Raw genomic sequence first — 24,357 nt, 5'->3', positions numbered from 1 at the left:
CGTAACCAGCTGCTGCAGACTGACCCAGCGCCTGTCCCTCAGACCCTCACCTGCACCGTAACCAGCTGCTGCAGACTGACCCAGCGCCTGTCTCTCAGACCCTCCCCGCACCGTAACCAGCTGCTGCAGACTGACCCAGCGCCTGTCCCTCAGACCCCTCCCTCCCCGCACTGTAACCAGCTGCTGCAGACTGACCCAGCGCCTGTCCCTCAGACCCCTCCCTCCCTGCACTGTAACCAACTGCTGCAGACTGACCCAGCGCCTGTCCCTCAGACCCTCCCCCGCACTGTAACCAGCTGCTGCAGACTGACCCAGCGCCTGTCCCTCAGACCCTCCCCCGCACTGTAATCAGCTGCTGCAGACTGACCCAGCGCCTGTCCCCACCCCTGGCCCAGGATCCCATCCGTTACTCACGTCACTGAACTCCAGCGGCAGGATTTCGGTGGGCTGCAGCTCGGCGGCGCTCAGGTACATGTCGGCCGGCCCGCTGTCCAGCGGCTCGGAGGCTGAGAATCCCCCCTCGGGCCGGTACATCAGCGGGGGCACCTGGAGGTGGAGCGGGCAGCAGGGGTCCTCCGAGAGGCACACCATCACCGGCTTGGTGCAGGGCACCTCGTTCACCCCCGCACACGTCTTGAAGAGCACCTGGCTGGGGTCCTGGAGGATATCTGAGGCGGCAGGGTCAAGGGAAGCAGCATCTGGATCTCACGTGGAGCCGGACCACACAGAGCTACACCCCACCACCTCTCGCAGAACGATCAAGTTGCTTATCTGACCCCCCCACCCGCGGTACTGGATGAACAGGAATCCCACCACCCCCCTCCCCACCCCCCCACAGTGAAGCCATTGTTTTCAGTTCCTGCTCCACACTGACTCTGCCCTGCTCTGGCAGCAGTCCAGCATTCAGCCAGTCAGTCTGTTCACAACCTCGCTCTCACATTAACCTAACGTCTGCACCTTCAGAAAGGCCAGCGCCCGACCTCCGCCCCATCTCAGCTCACCTGCTGCTGAAACCCTCATTCATACCCCTCTTACCCCAAGACTCGACGATTCCAACCTGCTTCGGGCTGATTTTCCACATTCTACTCTCCATATACTAGAGATTATTCAAACCTCTGCTGCCTGTGTCTTTAAATTGCACTGTTGGCCGAATGACTCAGGCTCACTGACTGACACTGGCTCCTGGTCTGGCCAAGCCTCCAATTTAAAATCCATATCCTTCTTTACAAATCCCTCCACACCCTCCCCATCCCTGTAACCTCCTCCAGCCCCTACAACCCTCCCTATCACTGTAACCTCCTCCAGCCCCTACAACCCTATATCTGTAACCTCCTCCAGTCCCTACAACCCTCCCTATCTCTGTAACCTCCTCCAGCCCCTACACACCTCCCTATCTCTGTAACCTCCTCCAGCCCCTACAACCCTCCCTATCCCTGTAACCTCCTCCAGCCCCTACAACCCTCCCTATCCCTGTAACCTCCTCCAGCCCCTACAACCCTCCCTATCCCTGTAACCTCCTCCAGCCCCTACAACCCTCCCTATCTCTGTAACCTCCTCCAGCCCCTACAACCCTCCCTATCTCTGTAACCTCCTCCAGCCCCTACACCCCGCCCTATCTCTGTAACCTCCTCCAGCCCCTACACCCCTCCCTATCTCTGTAACCTCCTCCAGCCCCCAAAAACCCTCCCTATCCCTGTAACCTCCTCCAGCCCCTACAACCCTCCCTATCTCTGTAACCTCCTCCAGCCCTACAACGCTCCCTAACTCTGTAACCTCCTCCAGCCCCTACACACCTCCCTATCTCTGTAACCTCCTCCAGCCCCTACAACCATCCCTATCCCTGTAACCTCCTCCAGCCCCTACAACCCTCCCTATCCCTGTAACCTCCTCCAGCCCCTACAACCCTGCCTATCCCTGTAACCTCCTCCAGCCCCTACAACCCTCCCTATCTCTGTAACCTCCTCCAGCCCCTACAACCCTCCCTATCTCTGTAACCTCCTCCAGCCCCTACACCCCGCCCTATCTCTGTAACCTCCTCCAGCCCCTACACCCCTCCCTAACTCTGTAACCTCCTCCAGCCCCCAAAAACCCTCCCTATCCCTGTAACCTCCTCCAGCCCCTACGACCCTCCCTATCTCTGTAACCTCCTCCAGTCCCTACAACCCTCCCTATCTCTGTAACCTCCTCCAGCCCCTACACACCTCCCTATCTCTGTAAACTACTCCAGCCCCTACAACCCTCCCTATCGCTGTAACCTCCTCCAGCCCCTACAACCCTCCCTATCCCTGTAACCTCCTCCAGCCCCTACAACCCTCCTTATCTGTAACCTCCTCCAGCCCCTACAACCCTCCTTATCTCTGTAAACTCTTCCAGCCCCTACACACCACCCTATCTCTGTAACCTTCTCCAGCCCCTACAGCCCTCCCTATCTCTGTAACCTCCTCCAGCCCCTACAACCCTCCTTATCTGCAACCTCCTCCAGCCCCGACAACCCTCCTTATCTGTAACCTCCTCCAGCCCCTACAACCCTCCCTATCTCTGTAACCTCCTTCAGCCCCTACAACCCTCCCTATCTCTGTAACCTCCTCCAGCCGCTACACCCCTCCCTATCTCTGTAACCTCCTTCAGCCCCTACACACCACCCTATCTCTGTAACGTTCTCCAGCCCCTACAGCCCTCCCTATCTCTGTAACCTCCTCCAGCCCCTACAACCCTCCTTATCTCTGCAACCTCCTCCAGCCCCTACAACCCTCCTTATCTCTGTAACCTCCTCCAGCCCCTACAACCCTCCCTTATCTCTGTAACCTCCTCCAGCCCCTACAACCCTCCCTATCTCTGTAACCTCCTCCAGCACCCTACACCCCTCCCTATCTCTGTAACCTCCTCCAGCCCCTAAAACCCTCCCTATCTCTGTAACCTCCTCCAGCCCCTACACCCCCTTCCTATCTCTGTAACCTCCTCCAGCCCCTACACCCCTCCCTATCTCTGTAACCTCCTCCAGCCCCTACAACCCTCCTTATCTCTGCAACCTCCTCCAGCCCCTACAACCCTCCTTATCTCTGTAACCTCCTCCAGCCCCTACAACCCTCCCTTATCTCTGTAACCTCCTCCAGCCCCTACAACCCTCCCTATCTCTGTAACCTCCTCCAGCCCCTAAAACCCTCCCTATCTCTGTAACCTCCTCCAGCCCCCTACACCCCCTTCCTATCTCTGTAACCTCCTCCAGCCCCTACACCCCTCCCTATCTCTGTAACCTCCTCCAGCCCCCTAAAACTCTCCCTATCTCTGTAACCTCCTCCAGTCCCTACAACTCCCCCTATCTCTGTAACCTACTCCAGCCCCTACACCCCTCCCTATCTCTGTAACCTCCTACAGTCCCTACAACCCTCCCTATCTCTGTAACCTCCTCCAGCCCCTACAACCCTCCCTATATCTGTAACCTACTCCAGCCCCTACAACCCTTCCTATCTCTGTAACCGCCTCCAGCCCCTACAACCCTCCCTATCTCTGTAACCGCCTCCAGCCCCTACACCCCTCCCTATCTCTGTAACGTCCTCCAGCCCCTACAGCCCTCCCTATCTCTGTAACCTCCTCCAGCCCCTACAACCCTCCTTATCTCTGTAACCTCCTCCAGCCCCTACAACCCTCCCTTATCTCTGTAACCTCCTCCAGCCCCTACAACCCTCCCTATCTCTGTAACCTCCTCCAGCCCCCTACAACCCTCCCTATCTCTGTAACCTCCCCCAGCCCCTACAACCCTCCCTATCTCTGTAACCTCCTCCAAACCCCTACACCCCCTTCCTATCTCTGTAACCTCCTCCAGCCCCTACACCCCTCCCTATCTCTGTAACCTCCTCCAGCCCCTACAACCCTCCTTATCTCTGTAACCTCCTCCAGCCTCTACACCCCTCCCTATCTCTGTAACCTCCTCCAGCCCCTACACCCCTCCCTATCTCTGTAACCTCCTCCAGCCCCTACAACCCTCCCTACCCCTGTAACCTCCTCCAGCCCCTACAACCCTCCCTATCTCTGTAACCTCCTCCAGTCCCTACAACCCTCCCTATCTCTGTAACCTCCTCCAGCCCCTACACACTTCCCTATCTCTGTAACCTCCTCCAGCCCCTACAGCCCTCCCTATCCCTGTAACCTCCTCCAGCCCCTACAGCCCTCCCTATTCCTGTAACCTCCTCCAGCCCCTACAACCCTCCCTATCCCTGTAACCTCCTCCAGCCCCTACAACCCTCCCTATCTCTGTAACCTCCTCCAGCCCCTACAACCCTCCCTATCCCTGTAACCTCCTCCAGCCCCTACAACCCTATATCTGTAACCTCCTCCAGTCCCTACAACCCTCCCTATCTCTGTAACCTCCTCCAGCCCCTACACACCTCCCTATCTCTGTAACCTCCTCCAGCCCCTACAACCCTCCCTATCCCTGTAACCTCCTCTAGCCCCTACAACCCTCCCTATCCCTGTAACCTCCTCCAGCCCCTACACCCCTCCCTATCTCTGTAACCTCCTCCAGCCCCTACAACCCTCCCTATCCCTGTAACCTCCTCCAGCCCCTACAACCCTCCTATCTCTGTAACCTCCTCCACTCACTACAACCCTCCCTATCTCTGTAACCTCCTCCAGCCCCCTACACACCTCCCTATCTCTGTAACCTCCTCCAGCCCCTACAGCCCTCCCTATCCCTGTAACCTCCTCCAGCCCCTACAGCCCTCCCTATCCCTGTAACCTCCTCCAGCCCCTACAGCCCTCCCTATCCCTGTAACCTCCTCGAGCCCCTACAACCCTCCCTATCTCTGTAACCTCCTCCAGCCCCTACAACCCTCCCTATCTCTGTAACCTCCTTCAGCCCCTACAACCCTCCCTATCTCTGTAACCTCCTCCAGCCCCTACACCCCTCCCTATCTCTGTAACCTCCTTCAGCCCCTACACACCACCCTATCTCTGTAACCTTCTCCAGCCCCTACAGCCCTCCCTATCTCTGTAACCTCCTCCAGCCCCTACAACCCTCCTTATCTCTGCAACCTCCTCCAGCCCCTACAACCCTCCTTATCTCTGTAACCTCCTCCAGCCCCTACAACCCTCCCTTATCTCTGTAACCTCCTCCAGCCCCTACAACCCTCCCTATCTCTGTAACCTCCTCCAGCACCCTACACCCCTCCCTATCTCTGTAACCTCCTCCAGCCCCTACAACCCTCCCTATCTCTGTAACCTCCTCCAGCCCCCTACACCCCTTTCCTATCTCTGTAACCTCCTCCAGCCCCTACACCCCTCCCTATCTCTGTAACCTCCTCCAGCCCCTACAACCCTCCTTATCTCTGCAACCTCCTCCAGCCCCTACAACCCTCCTTATCTCTGTAACCTCCTCCAGCCCCTACAACCCTCCCTTATCTCTGTAACCTCCTCCAGCCCCTACAACCCTCCCTATCTCTGTAACCTCCTCCAGCCCCTACAACCCTCCCTATCTCTGTAACCTCCTCCAGCCCCCTACACCCCCTTCCTATCTCTGTAACCTCCTCCAGCCCCTACACCCCCCCCTATCTCTGTAACCTCCTCCAGCCCCCTAAAACTCTCCCTATCTCTGTAACCTCCTCCAGTCCCTACAACTCCCCCTATCTCTGTAACCTACTCCAGCCCCTACACCCCTCCCTATCTCTGTAACCTCCTACAGTCCCTACAACCCTCTCTATCTCTGTAACCTCCTCCAGCCCCTACAACCCTCCCTATATCTGTAACCTACTCCAGCCCCTACAACCCTCCCTATCTCTGTAACCGCCTCCAGCCCCTACAACCCTCCCTATCTCTGTAACCTCCTTCAGCCCCTACAACCCTCCCTATCTCTGTAACCTCCTCCAGCCGCTACACCCCTCCCTATCTCTGTAACCTCCTTCAGCCCCTACACACCACCCTATCTCTGTAACGTTCTCCAGCCCCTACAGCCCTCCCTATCTCTGTAACCTCCTCCAGCCCCTACAACCCTCCTTATCTCTGCAACCTCCTCCAGCCCCTACAACCCTCCTTATCTCTGTAACCTCCTCCAGCCCCTACAACCCTCCCTTATCTCTGTAACCACCTCCAGCCCCTACAACCCTCCCTATCTCTGTAACCTCCTCCAGCACCCTACACCCCTCCCTATCTCTGTAACCTCCTCCAGCCCCTAAAACCCTTCCTATCTCTGTAACCTCCTCCAGCCCCCTACACCCCCTTCCTATCTCTGTAACCTCCTCCAGCCCCTACACCCCTCCCTATCTCTGTAACCTCCTCCAGCCCCTACAACCCTCCTTATCTCTGCAACCTCCTCCAGCCCCTACAACCCTCCTTATCTCTGTAACCTCCTCCAGCCCCTACAACCCTCCCTTATCTCTGTAACCTCCTCCAGCCCCTACAACCCTCCCTATCTCTGTAACCTCCTCCAGCCCCTACAACCCTCCCTATCTCTGTAACCTCCTCCAGCCCCCTACACCCCCTTCCTATCTCTGTAACCTCCTCCAGCCCCTACACCCCTCCCTATCTCTGTAACCTCCTCCAGCCCCCTAAAACTCTCCCTATCTCTGTAACCTCCTCCAGTCCCTACAACTCCCCCTATCTCTGTAACCTACTCCAGCCCCTACACCCCTCCCTATCTCTGTAACCTCCTCCAGTCCCTACAACCCTCCCTATCTCTGTAACCTCCTCCAGCCCCTACAACCCTCCCTATATCTGTAACCTACTCCAGCCCCTACAACCCTTCCTATCTCTGTAACCGCCTCCAGCCCCTACAACCCTCCCTATCTCTGTAACCGCCTCCAGCCCCTACACCCCTCCCTATCTCTGTAACCTCCTCCAGCCCCTACAGCCCTCCCTATCTCTGTAACCTCCTCCAGCCCCTACAACCCTCCTTATCTCTGTAACCTCCTCCAGCCCCTACAACCCTCCCTTATCTCTGTAACATCCTCCAGCCCCTACAACTCTTCCTATCTCTGTAACATCCTCCAGCCCCTACAACCCTCCCTATCTCTGTAACCTCCCCCAGCCCCTACAACCCTCCCTATCTCTGTAACCTCCTCCAAACCCCTACACCCCCCTTCCTATCTCTGTAACCTCCTCCAGCCCCTACACCCCTCCCTATCTCTGTAACCTCCTCCAGCCCCTACAACCCTCCTTATCTCTGTAACCTCCTCCAGCCTCTACACCCCTCCCTATCTCTGTAACCTCCTCCAGCCCCTACACCCCTCCCTATCTCTGTAACCTCCTCCAGCCCCTACAACCCTCCCTATCCCTGTAACCTCCTCCAGCCCCTACAACCCTCCCTATCTCTGTAACCTCCTCCAGTCCCTACAACCCTCCCTATCTCTGTAACCTCCTCCAGCCCCTACACCCCTCCCTATCTCTGTAACCTCCTCCAGCCCCCTAAAACTCTCCCTATCTCTGTAACCTCCTCCAGTCCCTACAACTCCCCCTATCTCTGTAACCTACTCCAGCCCCTACACCCCTCCCTATCTCTGTAACCTCCTACAGTCCCTACAACCCTCCCTATCTCTGTAACCTCCTCCAGCCCCTACAACCCTCCATATATCTGTAACCTACTCCAGCCCCTACAACCCTCCCTATCTCTGTAACCGCCTCCAGACCCTACACCCCTCCCTATCTCTGTAACCTCCTGCAGCCCCTACACACCACCCTATCTCTGTAACCTTCTCCAACCCCTACAGCCCTCCCTATCTCTGTAACCTCCTCCAGCCCCTACAACCCTCCTTATCTGCAACCTCCTCCAGCCCCTACAACCCTCCTTATCTGTAACCTCCTCCAGCCCCTACAACCCTCCCTATCTCTGTAACCTCCTCCAGCCCCTACACCCCTCCCTATCTCTGTAACCTCCTCCAGCCCCTACACACCACCCTATCTCTGTAACCTCCTCCAGCCCCCTACAACCCTCCCTATCTCTGTAACCTCCTCCAGCCCCTACAACCCTCCCTATCCCTGTAACCTCCTCCAGCCCCTACAACCCTCCCTATCTCTGTAACCTCCTCCAGTCCCTACAACCCTCCCTATCTCTGTAACCTCCTCCAGCCCCTACACCCCTCCCTATCTCTGTAACCTCCTCCAGCCCCCTAAAACTCTCCCTATCTCTGTAACCTCCTCCAGTCCCTACAACTCCCCCTATCTCTGTAACCTACTCCAGCCCCTACACCCCTCCCTATCTCTGTAACCTCCTACAGTCCCTACAACCCTCCCTATCTCTGTAACCTCCTCCAGCCCCTACAACCCTCCCTATATCTGTAACCTACTCCAGCCCCTACAACCCTCCCTATCTCTGTAACCGCCTCCAGACCCTACACCCCTCCCTATCTCTGTAACCTCCTGCAGCCCCTACACACCACCCTATCTCTGTAACCTTCTCCAACCCCTACAGCCCTCCCTATCTCTGTAACCTCCTCCAGCCCCTACAACCCTCCTTATCTGCAACCTCCTCCAGCCCCTACAACCCTCCTTATCTGTAACCTCCTCCAGCCCCTACAACCCTCCCTATCTCTGTAACCTCCTCCAGCCCCTACACCCCTCCCTATCTCTGTAACCTCCTCCAGCCCCTACACACCACCCTATCTCTGTAACCTCCTCCAGCCCCCTACAACCCTCCCTATCTCTGTAACCTCCTCCAGCCCCTACAACCCTCCCTATCCCTGTAATCTCCTCCAACCCCTATAACCCCATCCTATCAGCTTCCCTACCCACACCCCAACCCGCCCCCTCCCTTACCCACTAACCCGCACGCTCCCCTACCCACCCCACCCTTAACCTGCCCCCTCCCCTACCACCAACCCGCCTCCTCCCCACTCCCCCGTCCCATCCCTTCCCATATCCACCCCACCCCCCCACCCTACACCCCCGCCCCCACCCTTCCCACCAACCCAACCCCACTCCTACCCCTCCCCACTCCCCTATCCACCAACCCGCCCCCTCCCCTACCCACCACCTCCCCTACCTACCACCCTGTCCCTTCCCCAGTCCCTTACCCACCACTCCGCCCCCTCCCCACCAACCTGCCCACTCCCCTCCCCACCAACCCGCCTCCTTCCCTAAACACATTGTTGGGCTCATTTTGCCGCCCACCCCCACCCAGCACCGGCTGGAATCCTCGCTGGCTTCCAGACAGACAGAGCTACGTGGTGGGGGGGGAGATGAAGGATACGGGAATGGCAGTGCCGGCTCATCGGGAGGGAGGGAGCAGGGCAGCGAGTCCCCTCGGTGACTGCCGTGCATCGCTGGGCTGCACGGAGAGAAGCTGCATGTGCCTGTTGACAGGAGAGCAACAATCCATTAACTGCATGGCTTTAGGAGGCAGGAGCTGCCGGAGGGGACAGGGACACGGGTACAGTCACAGAGAGAGAGAGAGAGAGACGCGTGCCTCACACGCCCCATTAACTGCATGGCTTTAGGAGGCAGGAGCTGCCGGAGGGGACAGGGACACGGGTACAGTCACAGAGAGAGAGAGAGAGAGACGCGTGCCTCACACGCCCCATTAACTGCATGGCTTTAGGAGGCAGGAGCTGCCGGAGGGGACAGGGACACGGGTACAGTCACAGAGACACACGCGCCTCACACGCCCCATTAACTGCATGGCTTTAGGAGGCAGGAGCTGCCGGAGGGGACAGGGACACGGGTACAGTCACACAGAGACAGGCGCCTCACACTCCCCCATTACCTGCTGCGCAGCTCCCTCTGTGACCAGCAGCCTTCGCTCCTTTAGCTGATGGTGCAGCAGTGCCTCCACACCGTAACGCCTCCGGTACCGCCTCAGGGCCTTCAGCTTCTGATGGTCGACCCGCTCTCTGGACGAGGTGCCCTCTGGCCCGGGCAGTAAGCTGCTACCTACCGGGGGGAGAGAGACGTTTATCCAATGCCCCTTTCCAAAGTTACTGCTGAACCTGCTCCCACCTCCCAGTCAGGCAGTGCCTTTCAGATGCTAAACTCACACTGCACAGAGGATGTTTCCCGGTGTTGCCTCCAGTTCTTTTGCCAATGACTGTAAACCGTTATGACCCTTATCGAAAGCTCATTGTGATTCTGAACGTCTCGATTCAATCTCTCCCCCCACCCCCCTCCTCCCTTAACCTTCTCTGCTCTAAGGAGAACAATCCCAGCTTCTCCAGTCCTTCCACGTCAACTGAAGTCCCCTCATCACCCCCCACAGGATCCCGTTCTGGTAAATCTCACTCCGCACCCTCTCCGAGAATCTCGACATCCACTCTGTAGTGAGGGGCCTGGGATTAGGGACACTCTACTCCAACTGGGGCCTAACCAGTGTTTCCTAATGGGTTTAATAATGGGGGGTGCCATTCGCCCCACTGCAGTTCCCAGTCAAGCAGCACCTCGATTCCAAATTGCTCATCCTCATCTTCAAATCCTTCCATGGCCTCTTTGTCCCTTATCTCTGTAACCTCCTCCAGTCCCTACACCCCTCCCTATCTCTGTAACCTCCTCCAGCCCCTACACCCCTCCCTATCTCTGTAACCTCCTCCAGCCCCTACACCCCTATCTCTGTAACCTCCTCCAGCACGGTACAACCCTATCTCTGTAACCTCCTCCAGCCCCTACAACCCTCCCTATCTCTGTAACCTCCTCCAGCCCCTACAACCCTCCTTATCCCTGTAACCTCCTCCAACCCCCTACAACCCTCCTTATCTCTGAAAGCTCCTCCAGCCCCTACAACCCTATGTCTGTAACCTCCTCCAGCCCCTACACCCCTCCCTATCTCTGTAACCTCCTCCAGCCCCTACACCCCTCCCTATCTCTGTAACCTCCTCCAGCCCCTACACCCCTCCCTATCTCTGAAACCGCCTCCAGCCCCTACAACCCTATGTCTGTAACCTCCTCCAGCCCTTACACCCCTATCTCAAACCTCCTCCAGCCCCTTCACACCTCCTTATCTCTGTAACCTCCTCCAGTCCTTACACCCCTCGCTATCTCTGTAACCTCCTCCAGCCCCTACAACCCTCGCTATCTCTGTAAACTCCTCCAGCCCCTACAACCCTCCCTATCTCTGTAACCTCCTCCGGCCCCTACAACCCTCCCTATCTCTGTAACCTCCTCCAGCCCCTACATCCCTCCCTATCCCTGTAACCTCCTCCAGCCTCTACACCCCTCCCTATCTCTGTAACCTCCTCCAGCCTCTACACCCCTCCCTATCTCTGTAACCTCCTCCAGCCCCTACACCCCTCCCTATCTCTGTAACCTCCTCCAGTCCTTACAACCCTAGCTATCTTGTAACCTCCTCCAGCCCCTACAACCCTCACTATCTCTGTAAACTCCTCCAGCCCCTACAACCCTCCCTATCTCTGAAACCTCCTCCAGCCCCTAAAACCCTATGTCTGTAACCTCCTCCAGCCCTTACACCCCTATCTCAAATCTCCTCCAGCCCCTACACACCTCCCTATCTCTGTAACCTCCTCCAGTCCTTACACCCCTCGCTATCTCTGTAACCTCCTCCAGCCCCTACATCCCTCTCTATCTCTGTAACCTTCTCCAGCCTCTACACCCCTCCCTATCTCTGTAACCTCCTCCAGCCTCTACACCCCTCCCTATCTCTGTAACCTCCTCCAGCCCCTACACCCCTCCCTATCTCTGTAACCTCCTCCAGTCCCTACATCCTTCTCTATCCCTGTAACCTCCTCCAGCCTCTACACCCCTCCCTATCTCTGTAACCTCCTCCAGCCTCTACACCCCTCCCTATCTCTGTAACCTCCTCCAGCCCCTACACCCCTCCCTATCTCTGTAACCTCCTCCAGTCCCTACAACCCTAGCTATCTCTGTAACCTCCTCCAGCCCCTACAACCGTCACTATCTCTGTAAACTCCTCCAGCCCCTACAACCCTCCCTCTGTAACCTCCTCCAGCCCCTACAACCCTATCTCTGTAAACTCCTCCAGCCCCTACAACCCTATCTCTTTAACCTCCTCCAGCCCCTACACCCCTCCCTATCTCTGAAACCTCCTCCAGCCCCTACAACCCTATGTCTGTAACCTCCTCCAGCCCTTACACCCCTATCTCAAATCTCCTCCAGCCCCTACACACCTCCCTATCTCTGTAACCTCCTCCAGCCCCTACATCCCTCCCTATCCCTGTAACCTCCTCCAGCCTCTACACCCCTCCCTATCTCTGTAACCTCCTCCAGCCTCTACACCCCTCCCTATCTCTGTAACCTCCTCCAGCCCCTACAACCCTCCATATCTCTGTAACCTCCTCCAGCCCCTACACCCCTCTCTATCTCTGTAACCTCTTCCAGCCCCTACATCCCTCCCTATTCCTGTAACCTCCTCCAGCCTCTACACCCCTCCCTATCTCTGTAACCTCCTCCAGCCCCTACACCCCTCCCTATCTCTGTAACCTCCTCCAGTCCCTACAACCCTAGCTATCTTTTAACCTCCTCCAGCCCCTACAACCCTCCCTATCTCTGTAACTGCCTCCAGCCCCTACACCCCTCCTTATCTCTGTAACCTCCTCCAGCCCCTACGCACCTCCCTATCTCTGTAACCTCCTCTAGTCCCCTACACCCCTCCTTATCTCTGTAACCCAAGCTCTGGAGCTCCCCTCCCTAATCCACTCTGCCTCGCTCATCTTAAAACCAGCCTCTTTAACTGAGGTTTTGTTTGCCGGTCCCTAACACCTGCTCGTGTGACTCCGTCAAATTTCTGTTGGATAATCACTATTGTGGAGCTTTCTGGGACATTTTCCCATGATAAAGAAGCTAAATAATTGCGGGATGCTGTTGTAGCACTAACTCCCTGGCTTTTGCACTCTACGCCAGCACTCAAACAGCCCAGGATCCCCTATACTTTACAAGCCAATCCCTGTGGTGGCAATGCTTCCTGTGTAAGACGTGGCTGCTGCCTGGGTGACTATGCTGACCCCTCTAGCTGGCGACGGGCTGCAGCTCACCGAGCGTCTCCTGCTCCAGCCGGCAGGCGTGCAGGTAGTGTCGCTTCTTCTCCTTCAGCAGGTGCTGCAAACGCTTGAACTGGTCAATGTACAGAGACTGCAGTCGGATCAACTTCTCCCTCATGACCAGGGCCACCTCCTCCGCTGTGTAGACTCCTGCGTGTCTGCTCGGACCATCACATGGGAGAGAGACAGAGACACGCAGAGAGAGAGACAGAGACAGAGGCACGCAGAGAGAGAGAGAGACAGAGGCAAAAAAGACAGAGAGACAGAGGCAATAAAGAGAGAGGCAAAAAAGACAGAGAGAGAGAGACAAAAAAGACAGAGAGAGAGAGAGACAAAAAAGACAGAGAGAGAGAGAGACAAAAAAGACAGAGAGAGAGAGAGACAAAAAAGACAGAGAGAGAGAGAGACAAAAAAGACAGAGAGAGAGAGAGACAAAAAAGACAGAGAGAGAGAGAGACAAAAAAGAGAGAGAGAGAGAGAGACAAAAAAGACAGAGAGAGAGAGACACAAAAAAGACAGAGAGAGAGAGACAAAAAAGACAGAGAGAGAGAGAGACAAAAAAGACAGAGAGAGAGAGAGACAAAAAAGACAGAGAGAGAGAGAGACAAAAAAGACAGAGAGAGAGACAAAAAAGACAGAGAGAGAGAGAGACAAAAAAGACAGAGAGAGAGAGACAAAAAAGACAGAGAGAGAGAGAGACAAAAAAGACAGAGAGAGAGAGAGACAAAAAAGACAGAGAGAGAGAGACAAAAAAGACAGAGAGAGAGAGACAAAAAAGACAGAGAGAGAGAGAGACAAAAAAGACAGAGAGAGAGAGACAAAAAAAGACAGAGAGAGACAGAGACAAAAAAGACAGAGAGAGACAGAGACAAAAAAGACAGAGAGAGACAGAGACAAAAAAGACAGAGAGAGACAGAGACAAAAAAGACAGAGAGAGACAGAGACAAAAAAGACAAAGAGAGACACAGAGACAAAAAAGACAGAGAGACACAGAGACAAAAAAGACAGAGAGACACAGAGACAAAAAAGACAGAGAGAGACAAAAAAGAGAGACAAAAAAAGAGAGTGACAAAGACAAAAAAGAGAGTGACAAAGACAAAAAAGAGAGAGACAAAGACAAAAAAGAGAGAGACAAAGACAAAAAAGAGAGAGACAAAGACAAAAAAGAGAGAGACAAAGACAAAAGAGTGAGACAAAGACAAAAAAGAGAGAGACAAAGACAAAAAAGAGAGACAAAGACAAAAAAGAGAGACAAAGACAAAAAAGAGAGACAAAGACAAAAAAGAGACAAAGACAAAAAAGAGAGACAAAGACAAAAAAGAGAGACAAAGACAAAAAAGAGAGAGACAAAGACAAAAAAGAGAGAGACAAAGACAAAAAAAAGAGAGACAAAGACAAAAGAGAGACAAAGACAAAATAGAGACAAAGACAAAAAAAGAGAGACAAAGACAAAAAAGAGAGACAAAGACAAAAAAGAGAGACAAAGACAAAAAAGAGAGACAAAGACAAAAAAGAGAGAGACAAAGATAAAAGAGAGACAAAGACAAAAAAGAGAGACAAAGACAAAAAAGAGAAAGACAAAGACAAAAAAGAGAAAGACAAAGACAAAAAAGAGAGACAAAGACAAAAGAGAGACAAAGACAAAAAAGAGAGAGACAAAGACAAAAAAGAGAGAGACAAAGACAAAAAAGAGAGAGACAAAGACAAAAAAGAGAGAGACAAAGACAAAAAAGAGAGAGACAAAGACAAAAAAGAGAGACAAAGACAAAAAAGAGAGAGACAAAGACAAAAAAGAGAGAGACAAAGACAAAAAAGAGAGAGACAAAGACAAAAAAGAGAGAGACAAAGACAAAAAAGAGAGACAAAGACAAAAAAGAGAGACAAAGACAAAAAAGAGAGACAAAGACAAAAAAGAGAGACAAAGACAAAAAAGAGAGAGACAAAGACAAAAAAGAGAGAGACAAAGACAAAAAAGAGAGAGACAAAGACAAAAGAGAGAGAGACAAAGACAAAAGAGAGAGAGACAAAGACAAAAAAGAGAGAGACAAAGACAAAAAAGAGAGAGACAAAGACAAAAAAGAGAGAGACAAAGACAAAAAAGAGAGAGACAAAGACAAAAAAGAGAGAGACAAAGACAAAAAAGAGAGAGACAAAGACAAAAAAGAGAGAGACAAAGACAAAAAAGAGAGAGACAAAGACAAAAAAGAGAGAGACTTAATTCTAAGTGCAAGAATAGTGGAAAATGAAAGTTCAGGCCAGAGACTCGCAAGTAAACCCCAGGCTCAAACCAACTAGCCTGCAATGTGGATAAGGACAGCCTGAGAGTGTGGCTGCTGCTGGAGGAGTCTGTCTCGCCCTGTAACCACTTCTCCAGCCTCCTCATCACCAGTGCTGGCTTATCATGGAGCTTCTCAGGGCAGAGGGCAGGGAGGGAGCGGCGGAGAATCTGAAACCAGGGCACGACCCTCAGCAGCAGCAGCAGACACCTAGAACCCTCCCCACTGCCCCCCACCACCACCCCCTCTCCCAGTCTCATTGATCAGCAGGGTTAGCTGTGTAAATCCCCCACCCTGTCTCAGGTACTCAGTAACGAGGGGTAAAAACCCACTTCCGCAACCCCCTCTGACCCTCGATCGGAGAACCCTTTCCCCTGCACTCCCATTGCATCGCCATCGGCTGTCTGTGTCCCGAGCTCCAGGATTCCCGCCACCCCACCCCACACCCCCTCCTCGAAGATGATCCTGAGAGCCGAGCTCTCTGATGGAGGTTTCGGTCACCTGTCCCCAGTATCAGTTCCCGTGGCTGACGTTTCATCGTTCCAGTGCAGGGCCCGGTTAGGTTTGACCATACGGGCACTAAAACCCTGCCAGTCGCTGCTCCCAACCCAGCAGATGTACCCCTCCCACCCCGGGGCCAGCATGGGCTCCAGCAGCCGCTTCACCTCACGGGGGGGTCTCGCTGGCGGGGGCGGGGCCCGGGCCCCTGAACACACTCCCGGCTGGGGCGCTGGCACCTCACTCACTTGAGGGGGTCCTCCTGGTCACTGTCGATGCTGTCTGCCTCGCTGTCGGGTTCGCCCCTCCACGTCTGGTCCAGCAGGACAGTCTCAGGCTCACCCTCGCTCCAGCTGTCGTCATCTGCGGCAGAGAGAGCGTGAGTCAACCCAAGTGGGAGGGAGGAGAGGCAGATGGAGAAGGGAGTGAGGCGAGGCGGGGAGTGGAGAGAGTGAGGCGAGGCGGGGGGAAGGGGGAGGGAGTGAGACGAGGCAGGGGGAAGGGGGAGGGAGTGAGGCGAGGCGGGGGGAAGGGATTAGGGAGTGAGGCGAGGCGGGGGAAGGGGGAGGGAGTGAGGCGAGGTGGGGGGAAGGGGGAGGGAGTGAGGCGAGGCGGGGGGAAGGGATTAGGGAGTGAGGCGAGGCGGGGGGAAGGGATTAGGGAGTGAGGCGAGGCGGGGGGAAGGGGCGAGGGAGTGAGGCGAGGCGGGGGGAAGGGGCGAAGGGGTGAGGCGAGGCGGGGGGAAGGGGGGAGGGAGTGAGGCGAGGCGGGGGGAAGGGGGAGGGAGCTCCCGAGCGGTGGGGGGGGGGGGGGGGGGGGGGGGGGGGGGGGGGGGGGGGGGGGGGGGGGGGGGGGGGGGGGGGGGGGGGGGGGGGGGGGGGGGGGGGGGGGGGGGGGGGGGGGGGGGGGGGGGGGGGGGGGGGGGGGGGGGGGGGGGGGGGGGGGGGGGGGGGGGGGGGGGGGGGGGGGGGGGGGGGGGGGGGGGGGGGGGGGGGGGGGGGGGGGGGGGGGGGGGGGGGGGGGGGGGGGGGGGGGGGGGGGGGGGGGGGGGGGGGGGGGGGGGGGGGGGGGGGGGGGGGGGGGGGGGGGGGGGGGGGGGGGGGGGGGGGGGGGGGGGGGGGGGGGGGGGGGGGGGGGTGGGGGGGGGGGGGGGGGGGGGGGGGGGGGGGGGGGGGGGGGGGGGGGGGGGGGGGGGGGGGGGGGGGGGGGGGGGGGGGGGGGGGGGGGGGGGGGGGGGGGGGGGGGGGGGGGGGGGGGGGGAGGGGGCTCCCGAGGGGCGGGGGGGAAGGGGGGGGGGGGGGGGGGGGGGGGGGGGGGGGGGGGGGAGCTCCCGAGTGGCGGGGGGGGAAGGGGGCCAGCTCCCGAGCGGCGGGGGGGAAGGGGAGGGAGCTCCCGAGTGGCGGGGGGGAAGGGGGCCAGCTCCCGAGCGGGCGGGGGGGAAGGGGGCCAGCTCCCGAGCGGCGGGGGGGACGGGGGGGCCAGCTCCCGAGCGGCGGGGGGGAAGGGGCCAGCTCCCCCGAAGCGCGCGGGGGGGAAGGGGCCAGCTCCCGGCGGCGGGGGGGAAGGGGGCCAGCTCCCGAGCGGCGGGGGGGAACGCGGCCAGCTCCCGAGCGGCGGGGGGGAAGGGGGCCAGCTCCCGAGCGGCGGGGGGGAAGGGGGCCAGCTCCCGAGCGGCGGGGGGGAAGGGGGCCAGCTCCTCGAGCGGCGGGGGGGAAGGGGGCCAGCTCCTCGAGCGGCGGGGGGGAAGGGGGCCAGCTCCCGAGCGGCGGGGGGGAATAGTTGAGTGGGGGGACTGACCTCGGCGCGTTCCCATACCTAGGATCTTGCTAGCTTCACTCCGGCTGTTCTCGGGGGTCCCGGACCCCGACTCCCCCTTGACGTAACTGCTCAGTTGGGCGAGAAGGACCTCGGGTGAGGGGCCGGCACTGCTGCTCCTTCTGGATGGCAGGCGGGCAGCCAGGGCAGTCTTCCGGGCATGGTCAGTGCAGTACGCCACCCTGGCACAGAGAGACACTGTCAGGTACTAATGTTCAACCCCCCTCACTCTCCCCCCCCCCACCCCCTCACTCTCCCCCCCCCCCCCCCCCACTCTCCCCACCCCACCCCCCCCACTCCCCCCCCCCACCCCCCCACTCCCCCCCCCACCCCCTCACTCCCCCCCCCACCCCCCTCACTCTCCCCCCCCCACCCCCCCACTCCCCTCCCCACCCCCTCACTCCCCCACCACACCCTCACTCTCCCCCACCCCCCCCCCAACCACGCCCTCACCCCCCCCCAACCCCCCCCCACTCCCCCCCCCACACCCTCACTCCCCCCCGCACCCCCCTCCACTCCCCCCCCACACACTCACTCCCCACCCACCCCCACCCATCCCCTCACTTCCCCCCCACCCCCTTACACCCCCCCACATGCTCACTCCCCCCTCACATCCCCCCCCAGCCCCTCACTAACCCCCCCAGCCCCTCCTCACATCCCCCCACCCCCTCACTAACCCCCCCACACCCTCACTAACCCCCCCACCCCCTCACTCCCCCTCACCCCCACCCATCCCCTCACTCCCCCCCCCCACCCCCTTACTACCCCCCCCACCCCCTTACTACCCCCACCCCCTCACTCCCCCACACCCTCCTCACATCCCCCCCACCCCCACCCATCCCCCCACTCCCCCCCCACCCAGCCCCTCACTACCCCCCCACACTTCTCCCCCCCCACCCCCTCACTCCCCCCTCACTGCCCCCATGGTCAGTGCAGTACGCCACCCTGGCACGGAGAGACACGGTCAGCATTTACAAACACCGCTGCACTGTCCCACCCCACTCCCTCCTCACGGACCCCACCCTCCTGCCCAGCGCAGCAGCCACCTACCCGTCCTTCTTGTCCGGTTTGGGAGCCGCTCCTGGGCACCTCCTCCCGGTCTTGGAGGACACGTAGCTGCACTGCTTGAACGGGGCGTTCTTGTCCTCCAGGATGTGCTTGAGGCAGAACTCCTGGCCCTCCAGGCGGGTCTGCGAGCAGGGCCGGTGGGAGAAAGAGCAGGCCAGGGGCTCCTGCAGCCGGGGGATGGGGGTCAGCCGGCCCCGGTTCGAGGGCAGCACGTGGATGCGGATCCGGTTCATTCTCACTGCCGTCTGGTCAAAGAATTAAACCCGTCCTGCGGCAACAGGAAACACGGTTAACGGGTCTCAGTTCACCCGTAACACACTGCTGTAAACAGAGGAAAGAGGACTGGCCTTTCACCTCCTCTATCCTCACCCCCTCTCTCTCTCTCTCTCCACACTGCTGTAAACAGAGAAAAGAGGACTGGCTTTTCACGCCCTCTATCCTCACACCCTCTCTCTCTCTCCACACTGCTGTAAACAGAGGAAAGAGGACTGGTCTTTCACCTCCTCTATCCTCACCCCCTCTCTCTCTCTCCACACTGCTGTAAACAGAGAAAAGAGGACTGGCTTTTCACGCCCTCTATCCTCACACCCTCTCTCTCTCTCCACACTGCTGTAAACAGAGGAAAGAGGACTGGCCTTTCACCTCCTCTATCCTCACCCCCTCTCTCTCTCTCTCTCTCTCTCTCTCCACACTGCTGTAAACAGAGAAAAGAGGACTGGCTTTTCACGCCCTCTATCCTCACACCCTCTCTCTCTCTCCACACTGCTGTAAACAGAGGAAAGAGGACTGGTCTTTCACCTCCTCTATCCTCACCCCCTCTCTCTCTCTCCACACTGCTGTAAACAGAGGAAAGAGGACTGGCCTTTCACCCCCTCTATCCTCACCACCTCTCTCTCTCTCTCTCTCTCCACACTGCTGTAAACAGAGGAAAGAGGACTGGCCTTTCACCTCTTCTATCCTCACCACCTCTCTCTCTCTCTCCACACTGCTATAAACAGAGGAAAGAGGACTGGCCTTTCACCTCCTCTATCCTCACCCCCCCTCTCTCTCTCTCCACACTGCTGTAAACAGAGGAAAGAGGACTGGCCTTTCACCTCCTCTATCCTCACCCCCTCTCTCTCTCTCCCCACACTGGTGTAAACAGAGGAAAGAGGACTGACTGGCCTTTCACCTCCTCTATCCACACACCCTCTCTCTCTCTCTCTCCACACTGCTGTAAACAGAGGAAAGAGAACTGGTCTTTCACCTCCTCTATCCTCACCCCCTTTCCCTCTCTCTCTCGCCACACTGCTGTAAACTGAGGAAAGAGGACTGGTCTTTCACCTCCTCTATCCTCACTCTCTCTCTCCCTCCACACTGCTGTAAACAGAGGAAAGAGGACTGGCCTTTCACCCCCTCTCTCTCTCTCCACACTGCTGCAAAGAGAGGAAAGAGGACTGGCCTTTCACCCCCTCTATCTCTCTCTCTCCACACTGCTGTAAACCGAGGAAAGAGGACTGGCTTTTCACCCCCTCTATCCTCACCTGCTCTCTCTCCACAATGCTGTAAACAGAGGAAAGAGGACTGACTGGCCTTTCACCTCCTCTATCCTCACCCCCCCTCTCTCTCTCTCTCTCTCCACACTGCTGTAAACAGAGGAAAGATGACTGGCCTTTCACCTCCTCTATCCTCACCCCCCAACACTCCTCCCGGGTTAAACTGCGACTTACGCTGCACTCCTCGCAATCCAGCGAACCCAACTCACTGTTCCCCACGTGGGCTCCTCCCGCAGAGGGGAGGTTACTCTGTGGAATATGGCTGTTCAGTCTGCAGACAGGGACCCTGAGCCTCTGCTCGCCAGCCAGTGTAACTCACCGCCCCTGCTCTCACGCTCACACTTCCATCCTCTGCCTGCTGCAGCGTTCCAGTGAAGCTCATCGCACACCCGGAGGAGCAGGGCCCCATCCTCCCATCAGGCACTCTGCAGCCTTCCGGGTTTAAACCGAGGTTGAGCAGCTGCTGAGCGCGTTCCAAATCCCCGTTTTCCTTTGCCACGATTCAGCCTTGAGCCTTGTCTCAGCCCTTTAACGGCAGCCGTCCATCATTCTGCCACTCGCTCCTCCATCTTCTGCTACTTTACTACCCAACCCCATTACTGTTCCCTTGTCTCTGGCCGTACCAACTCTTGTCATTTAATCACTCCTGCCCTCCGGCCCTGTCACTGACCTTTCCCTTTGTCCTTTCTCACACCACTCTCTCTCTCCCACCCTCTCCCCACCCCCTATTTCACTTCCTTGAAACCTGTTACATTTCTAACGTATCCCAGTTCTGGTGCAAGGGTCATCGACCCGAAACCTCAAGCCCCCCCCCCCCCTTTCTCTCAATGGTGCCTTCAGGGCTGCTGAACGTTTCCAGCAACTTCTGTGTTTGTTGCAGGAAGTGGCCCTGGAGGTGGGGGGAGATTCCCCAGAACGATCCAGTGACTAAAAGGGTTAAATTTCCAGGAGAGGCTGCGCAGACTGGGCTTGTATTCCCTTTAGCACAGAAGGTTTAGGGGTGATCCGATCGAGGTGTTCCAGACGATTGAAGGATTCGATAGCAGAGAAAGTGTTTTTTTTTAAATATTCTTTCATGGGATGTGGAAGTCGTTGACAAGGCCCCAGCATTTGTTGCCCCGTCCCTAATTGCCCTTGAACTGACCTTGCCAAGTTATTTCAGGGGGGCAGTTAAGAGTCAACCCCATCGCAGCGCGTGTGGAGGTCTGGAGTCACGTGTAGTGCCAGACCAGGGTAAGGATGGCAGGTCCCCCTCCCCTAAAGGGGACGTTAGTGAACCAGACGGGTTTTGACGATAATCGATGATGGTTGTTATGGCCACCGAGACTGAGACTCGCTCTCGATTCCCGATTTTGTTAACAGTTCAAATTCTACCAGCTGCCGTGGTGAGATAGGAAACACCCCCACCCCAGCATTAGCCCGGGTCTCTGGAGTACTAATCCTGTGACGTTATCACTACACCACCATCACCCCCCCCCCCCCCCCAATCTGGTGGGGTTGGTCGGGGGAAGAAAGAGGACAGAACTTGAAATTAGAGCCAGGATGATCATGGTGTGAGCACTTCCTCACACCAAGAGGAACAAGCAACAAAAAAAAAAGGAATAAAATTCACTAGAAACACACCACCGATCAGGCAGCGTCTGCAGAGAGAAACGAGAGAGAGAGAAACAAAATTACCGTTAGCAGGTCGGTACCCACTGCTCCTTTTGGAAACGACCGGGGAGATCAGGAACCCTTTATCCTGACTGCCCCTCCAAAGAGCTGCTGGGGCTGGCGGGGGTCAGTCAATTGGGCTGAAAAAAGAAAATGCCGGCTGGGTGGGTGTGGGGTAAAGAAAAAAACTCAGCTGCTCTGGCAGCACCTGTGGGGAAACAGAAACACAGTTAACATGACAGGTTGGTACCAACTGCTTTGAAGACCAGTGAAATCTTGGGTCTTCTATAGCTTTACTGCACCCTCCTCCTTAGATCATAAGGCATAGGAGTAGAAATTAGGCCATTTGGCCCATCGACTCTGCTCCACCATTCAATCATGGCTGATAAGTTTCTCAATCCCATTCTCCTGCCTTCTCCCCGTAACCTTTGACCCCCCCTTACCAATCAAGGACCTATCTATCTCGGTCTTAAATACACTCAAATCATTGCCTTCTGTGGCAATGAATTCCATAGATTCACCACTCTCTGGTTAAAGAAGTTTCTCCTCATCTCCGTTCTAAAAGGTCTTCCCTTTACTCTGAGGCTGTGCCCTCGGGTCCTGGTCTCTCCTACTAATGGGGACATCTTCCCCACGTCCACTCTATCCAGGCCTTTCAGTATTCTGTAAGTTTCAATCAGATCTCCCTCCTCCCCCCATTGGCTGCTGAGGCTGGCAGGGGTGTCGGCTGGAGGCCGGCGGTGGTGGGGGGGGGGTCGGCTGGAGGGGAGTGAGCTGGAGCTGGCGGGGGGGTGAGCTGGAGGCTGGCGGGGGGGGGGTCGGCTGGAGGGGGGTGAGCTGGAGCTGGCTGGGGGGGGGGGTGGGTCAGCTGGAGGGGGGTGAGCTGGAGCTAGCGGGGGGGGTGAGCTGGAGGCTGGCGGGGGGGGGGGTCGGCTGGAGGGGGGTGAGCTGGAGCTGGCTGGGTTGGCTGGAGGGGGGGTGAGCTGGAGCTGGGGGGGGGGGGGGAGAGATCAGCTGGAGGCTGGCGAGCCCAAAAATACCTCTTAAGCTATTAAAATGAAGCCTTGAGGAAGACTTAACCCACCATGGGCAACTTGGCCAATGTCTTGACCTCTGACCTCCCCCACCCCCAACCTTTGACCTCTGACCTCCCCCCCAAAACCGTTGGCTGCGCCGCCATCTTGGATCCTCCTTCCCCCCTCCCCCCCCACGCTACAAATTCCGGCCGTTTATTCCCAATAAATGCCGCGATCCCCCGCCTCAAATGGCTCCCCCCGAAACGCTCAGAGTTCCCTCAGACCCACTCCCCCAGGGGAGCCGCGGGCGGGGGGGGGATGATCACGGACCCACCAGCCGAGACCGATCCCCGGAGCCGCCACACGCACCTCCAACCTCGTCGGCGACCGAGTTTGGTTCTGCTGCGTGAGCGCGCGAAGCTCGGCACCGCCCGCCACCGCAGCCCCGGCCTCTCCTATTGGCCCGCACACCCACCGTCACGTCCGTCGTGCGCCATGCCCTTCGCTATTGGTGGATCGCCACGTTCATCACCGGCCTCCTCCATCTGCTACTGGTCAACATGGACGTCGCTCATGGTCAGCAGGGGAGGGCTTTAAGTCTATTGGTTAAACGCCACGAGTGTCACGATCGGATCCCGCCCGCGGTCGCAGTCCGCCTGCTCCGAGGAGCCGCGTTCGTCATCGTCACTGGGACGGGGGCGGGGTCGGGGGGGGGGGAAAGACAAGTCCACGCCCACTGCTGGGCCCCGAACCCCACCCCACCATTGGTCGGTGTCACGTCCATCAGGGTTAGGTCCCGCCTACAATCCCAAGACGCTCTACTCTCCTATTGGTCGGCGGAAACGTCGGTCAAGCTCTCCGCTCCTTCTCTCGGCCTGCCTCCAAATGCCGTGCTCGGATGCCGAGCCTGTGCCCTGATACCGGGGGTGAAGGGGGGGGGGGGGGGGGGGCGGAGTCATCGTTCCCGCGCACGCGCTGTGCGGAACGACGGCGCCTATAAGTAGAGCCCGCTTCGAGCAGCGCCGCCATTCCCAGCTGGGGGACTGGCCGGGTTGGGTGTTTTTTGGGGTGTATGCTGCAGGCCGGTTTGAAACGAACAAATTTGGACGGTTGCAAAATCGCAACCCTTCCTTTCTCTCTCTCTCTCTCGTCACCAGGCACGGGGACGATAAATAAAAAAAAATGTTTCATCTGCGAGTCTTTATTTTTTTTTAACAAATGCACAAACTATTTTTCTTTCCGGGCGAGTGAAAGGGAAGGAAACAAAAAAGACCGTGAAGTGCGACGGTTTTATTTTCTAGGCAGGTGATTGTTTTTCTCTCTCGCTCGCTCACACGGCGCAGGCGCGGGGCGCGGCAGTTGGGGGGTGGCGGTTTGAATCCTCCGAGGCGGGAAGCGCGCGCGATGACGTAGAGGGGGCGTGGCCTGTGTAGCGTGCGCGTTCACGGTTGGGGGGGTTGTTGGCTCCTGTTTGCGTCTCCCTTCCCGGGCCTCCGGGACGTCAGCCCTCCGGCCCCGCCCCCTTCCCCCGGCTAGGGTGGGCGACGTGCCCGTGGACGTCAGCGCGCCG

General features: G+C 57.7%; 1 protein-coding gene across 7 annotated transcripts in view; it reads right to left on the bottom strand.

Annotated features, from left to right (window-relative positions):
• kansl2 (KAT8 regulatory NSL complex subunit 2) overlaps positions 1 to 23,236 on the bottom strand; it is a 28,782-nt gene extending 5,546 nt beyond the window's left edge. The window contains exons 1-9 of one of the 7 annotated variants that reach the window (XM_041182497.1): positions 23,157 to 23,236; positions 21,796 to 21,979; positions 18,566 to 18,851; positions 17,516 to 17,697; positions 15,949 to 16,063; positions 12,921 to 13,084; positions 9,689 to 9,855; positions 9,176 to 9,278; positions 415 to 668 (exon numbers count right to left, since the gene is read on the bottom strand). In XM_041182497.1, the coding sequence (XP_041038431.1) occupies positions 415 to 668; positions 9,176 to 9,278; positions 9,689 to 9,855; positions 12,921 to 13,084; positions 15,949 to 16,063; positions 17,516 to 17,697; positions 18,566 to 18,816 (1,236 nt within the window). In that variant the 5' untranslated portion in view covers positions 18,817 to 18,851; positions 21,796 to 21,979; positions 23,157 to 23,236. Of the gene's footprint in view, positions 1 to 414; positions 669 to 9,175; positions 9,279 to 9,688; positions 9,856 to 12,920; positions 13,085 to 15,948; positions 16,064 to 17,515; positions 17,698 to 18,565; positions 18,852 to 20,437; positions 20,786 to 21,795; positions 22,209 to 23,121 lie in introns of those variants that run through there. The other 6 variants (XM_041182499.1, XM_041182498.1, XM_041182500.1 and 3 more) reach the window with 6 other exon arrangements.
• Between the last annotated feature and the right edge of the window lie 1,121 nt (positions 23,237 to 24,357).

The sequence above is a fragment of the Carcharodon carcharias genome, assembly GCF_017639515.1.
Source record: "Carcharodon carcharias isolate sCarCar2 chromosome X unlocalized genomic scaffold, sCarCar2.pri SUPER_X_unloc_2, whole genome shotgun sequence".
Taxonomy (NCBI): Eukaryota; Metazoa; Chordata; class Chondrichthyes; order Lamniformes; family Lamnidae; genus Carcharodon; species Carcharodon carcharias.
Note: the sequence above shows the minus strand (reverse complement) of the source record. Positions and strands in the feature narration are given on the sequence as shown.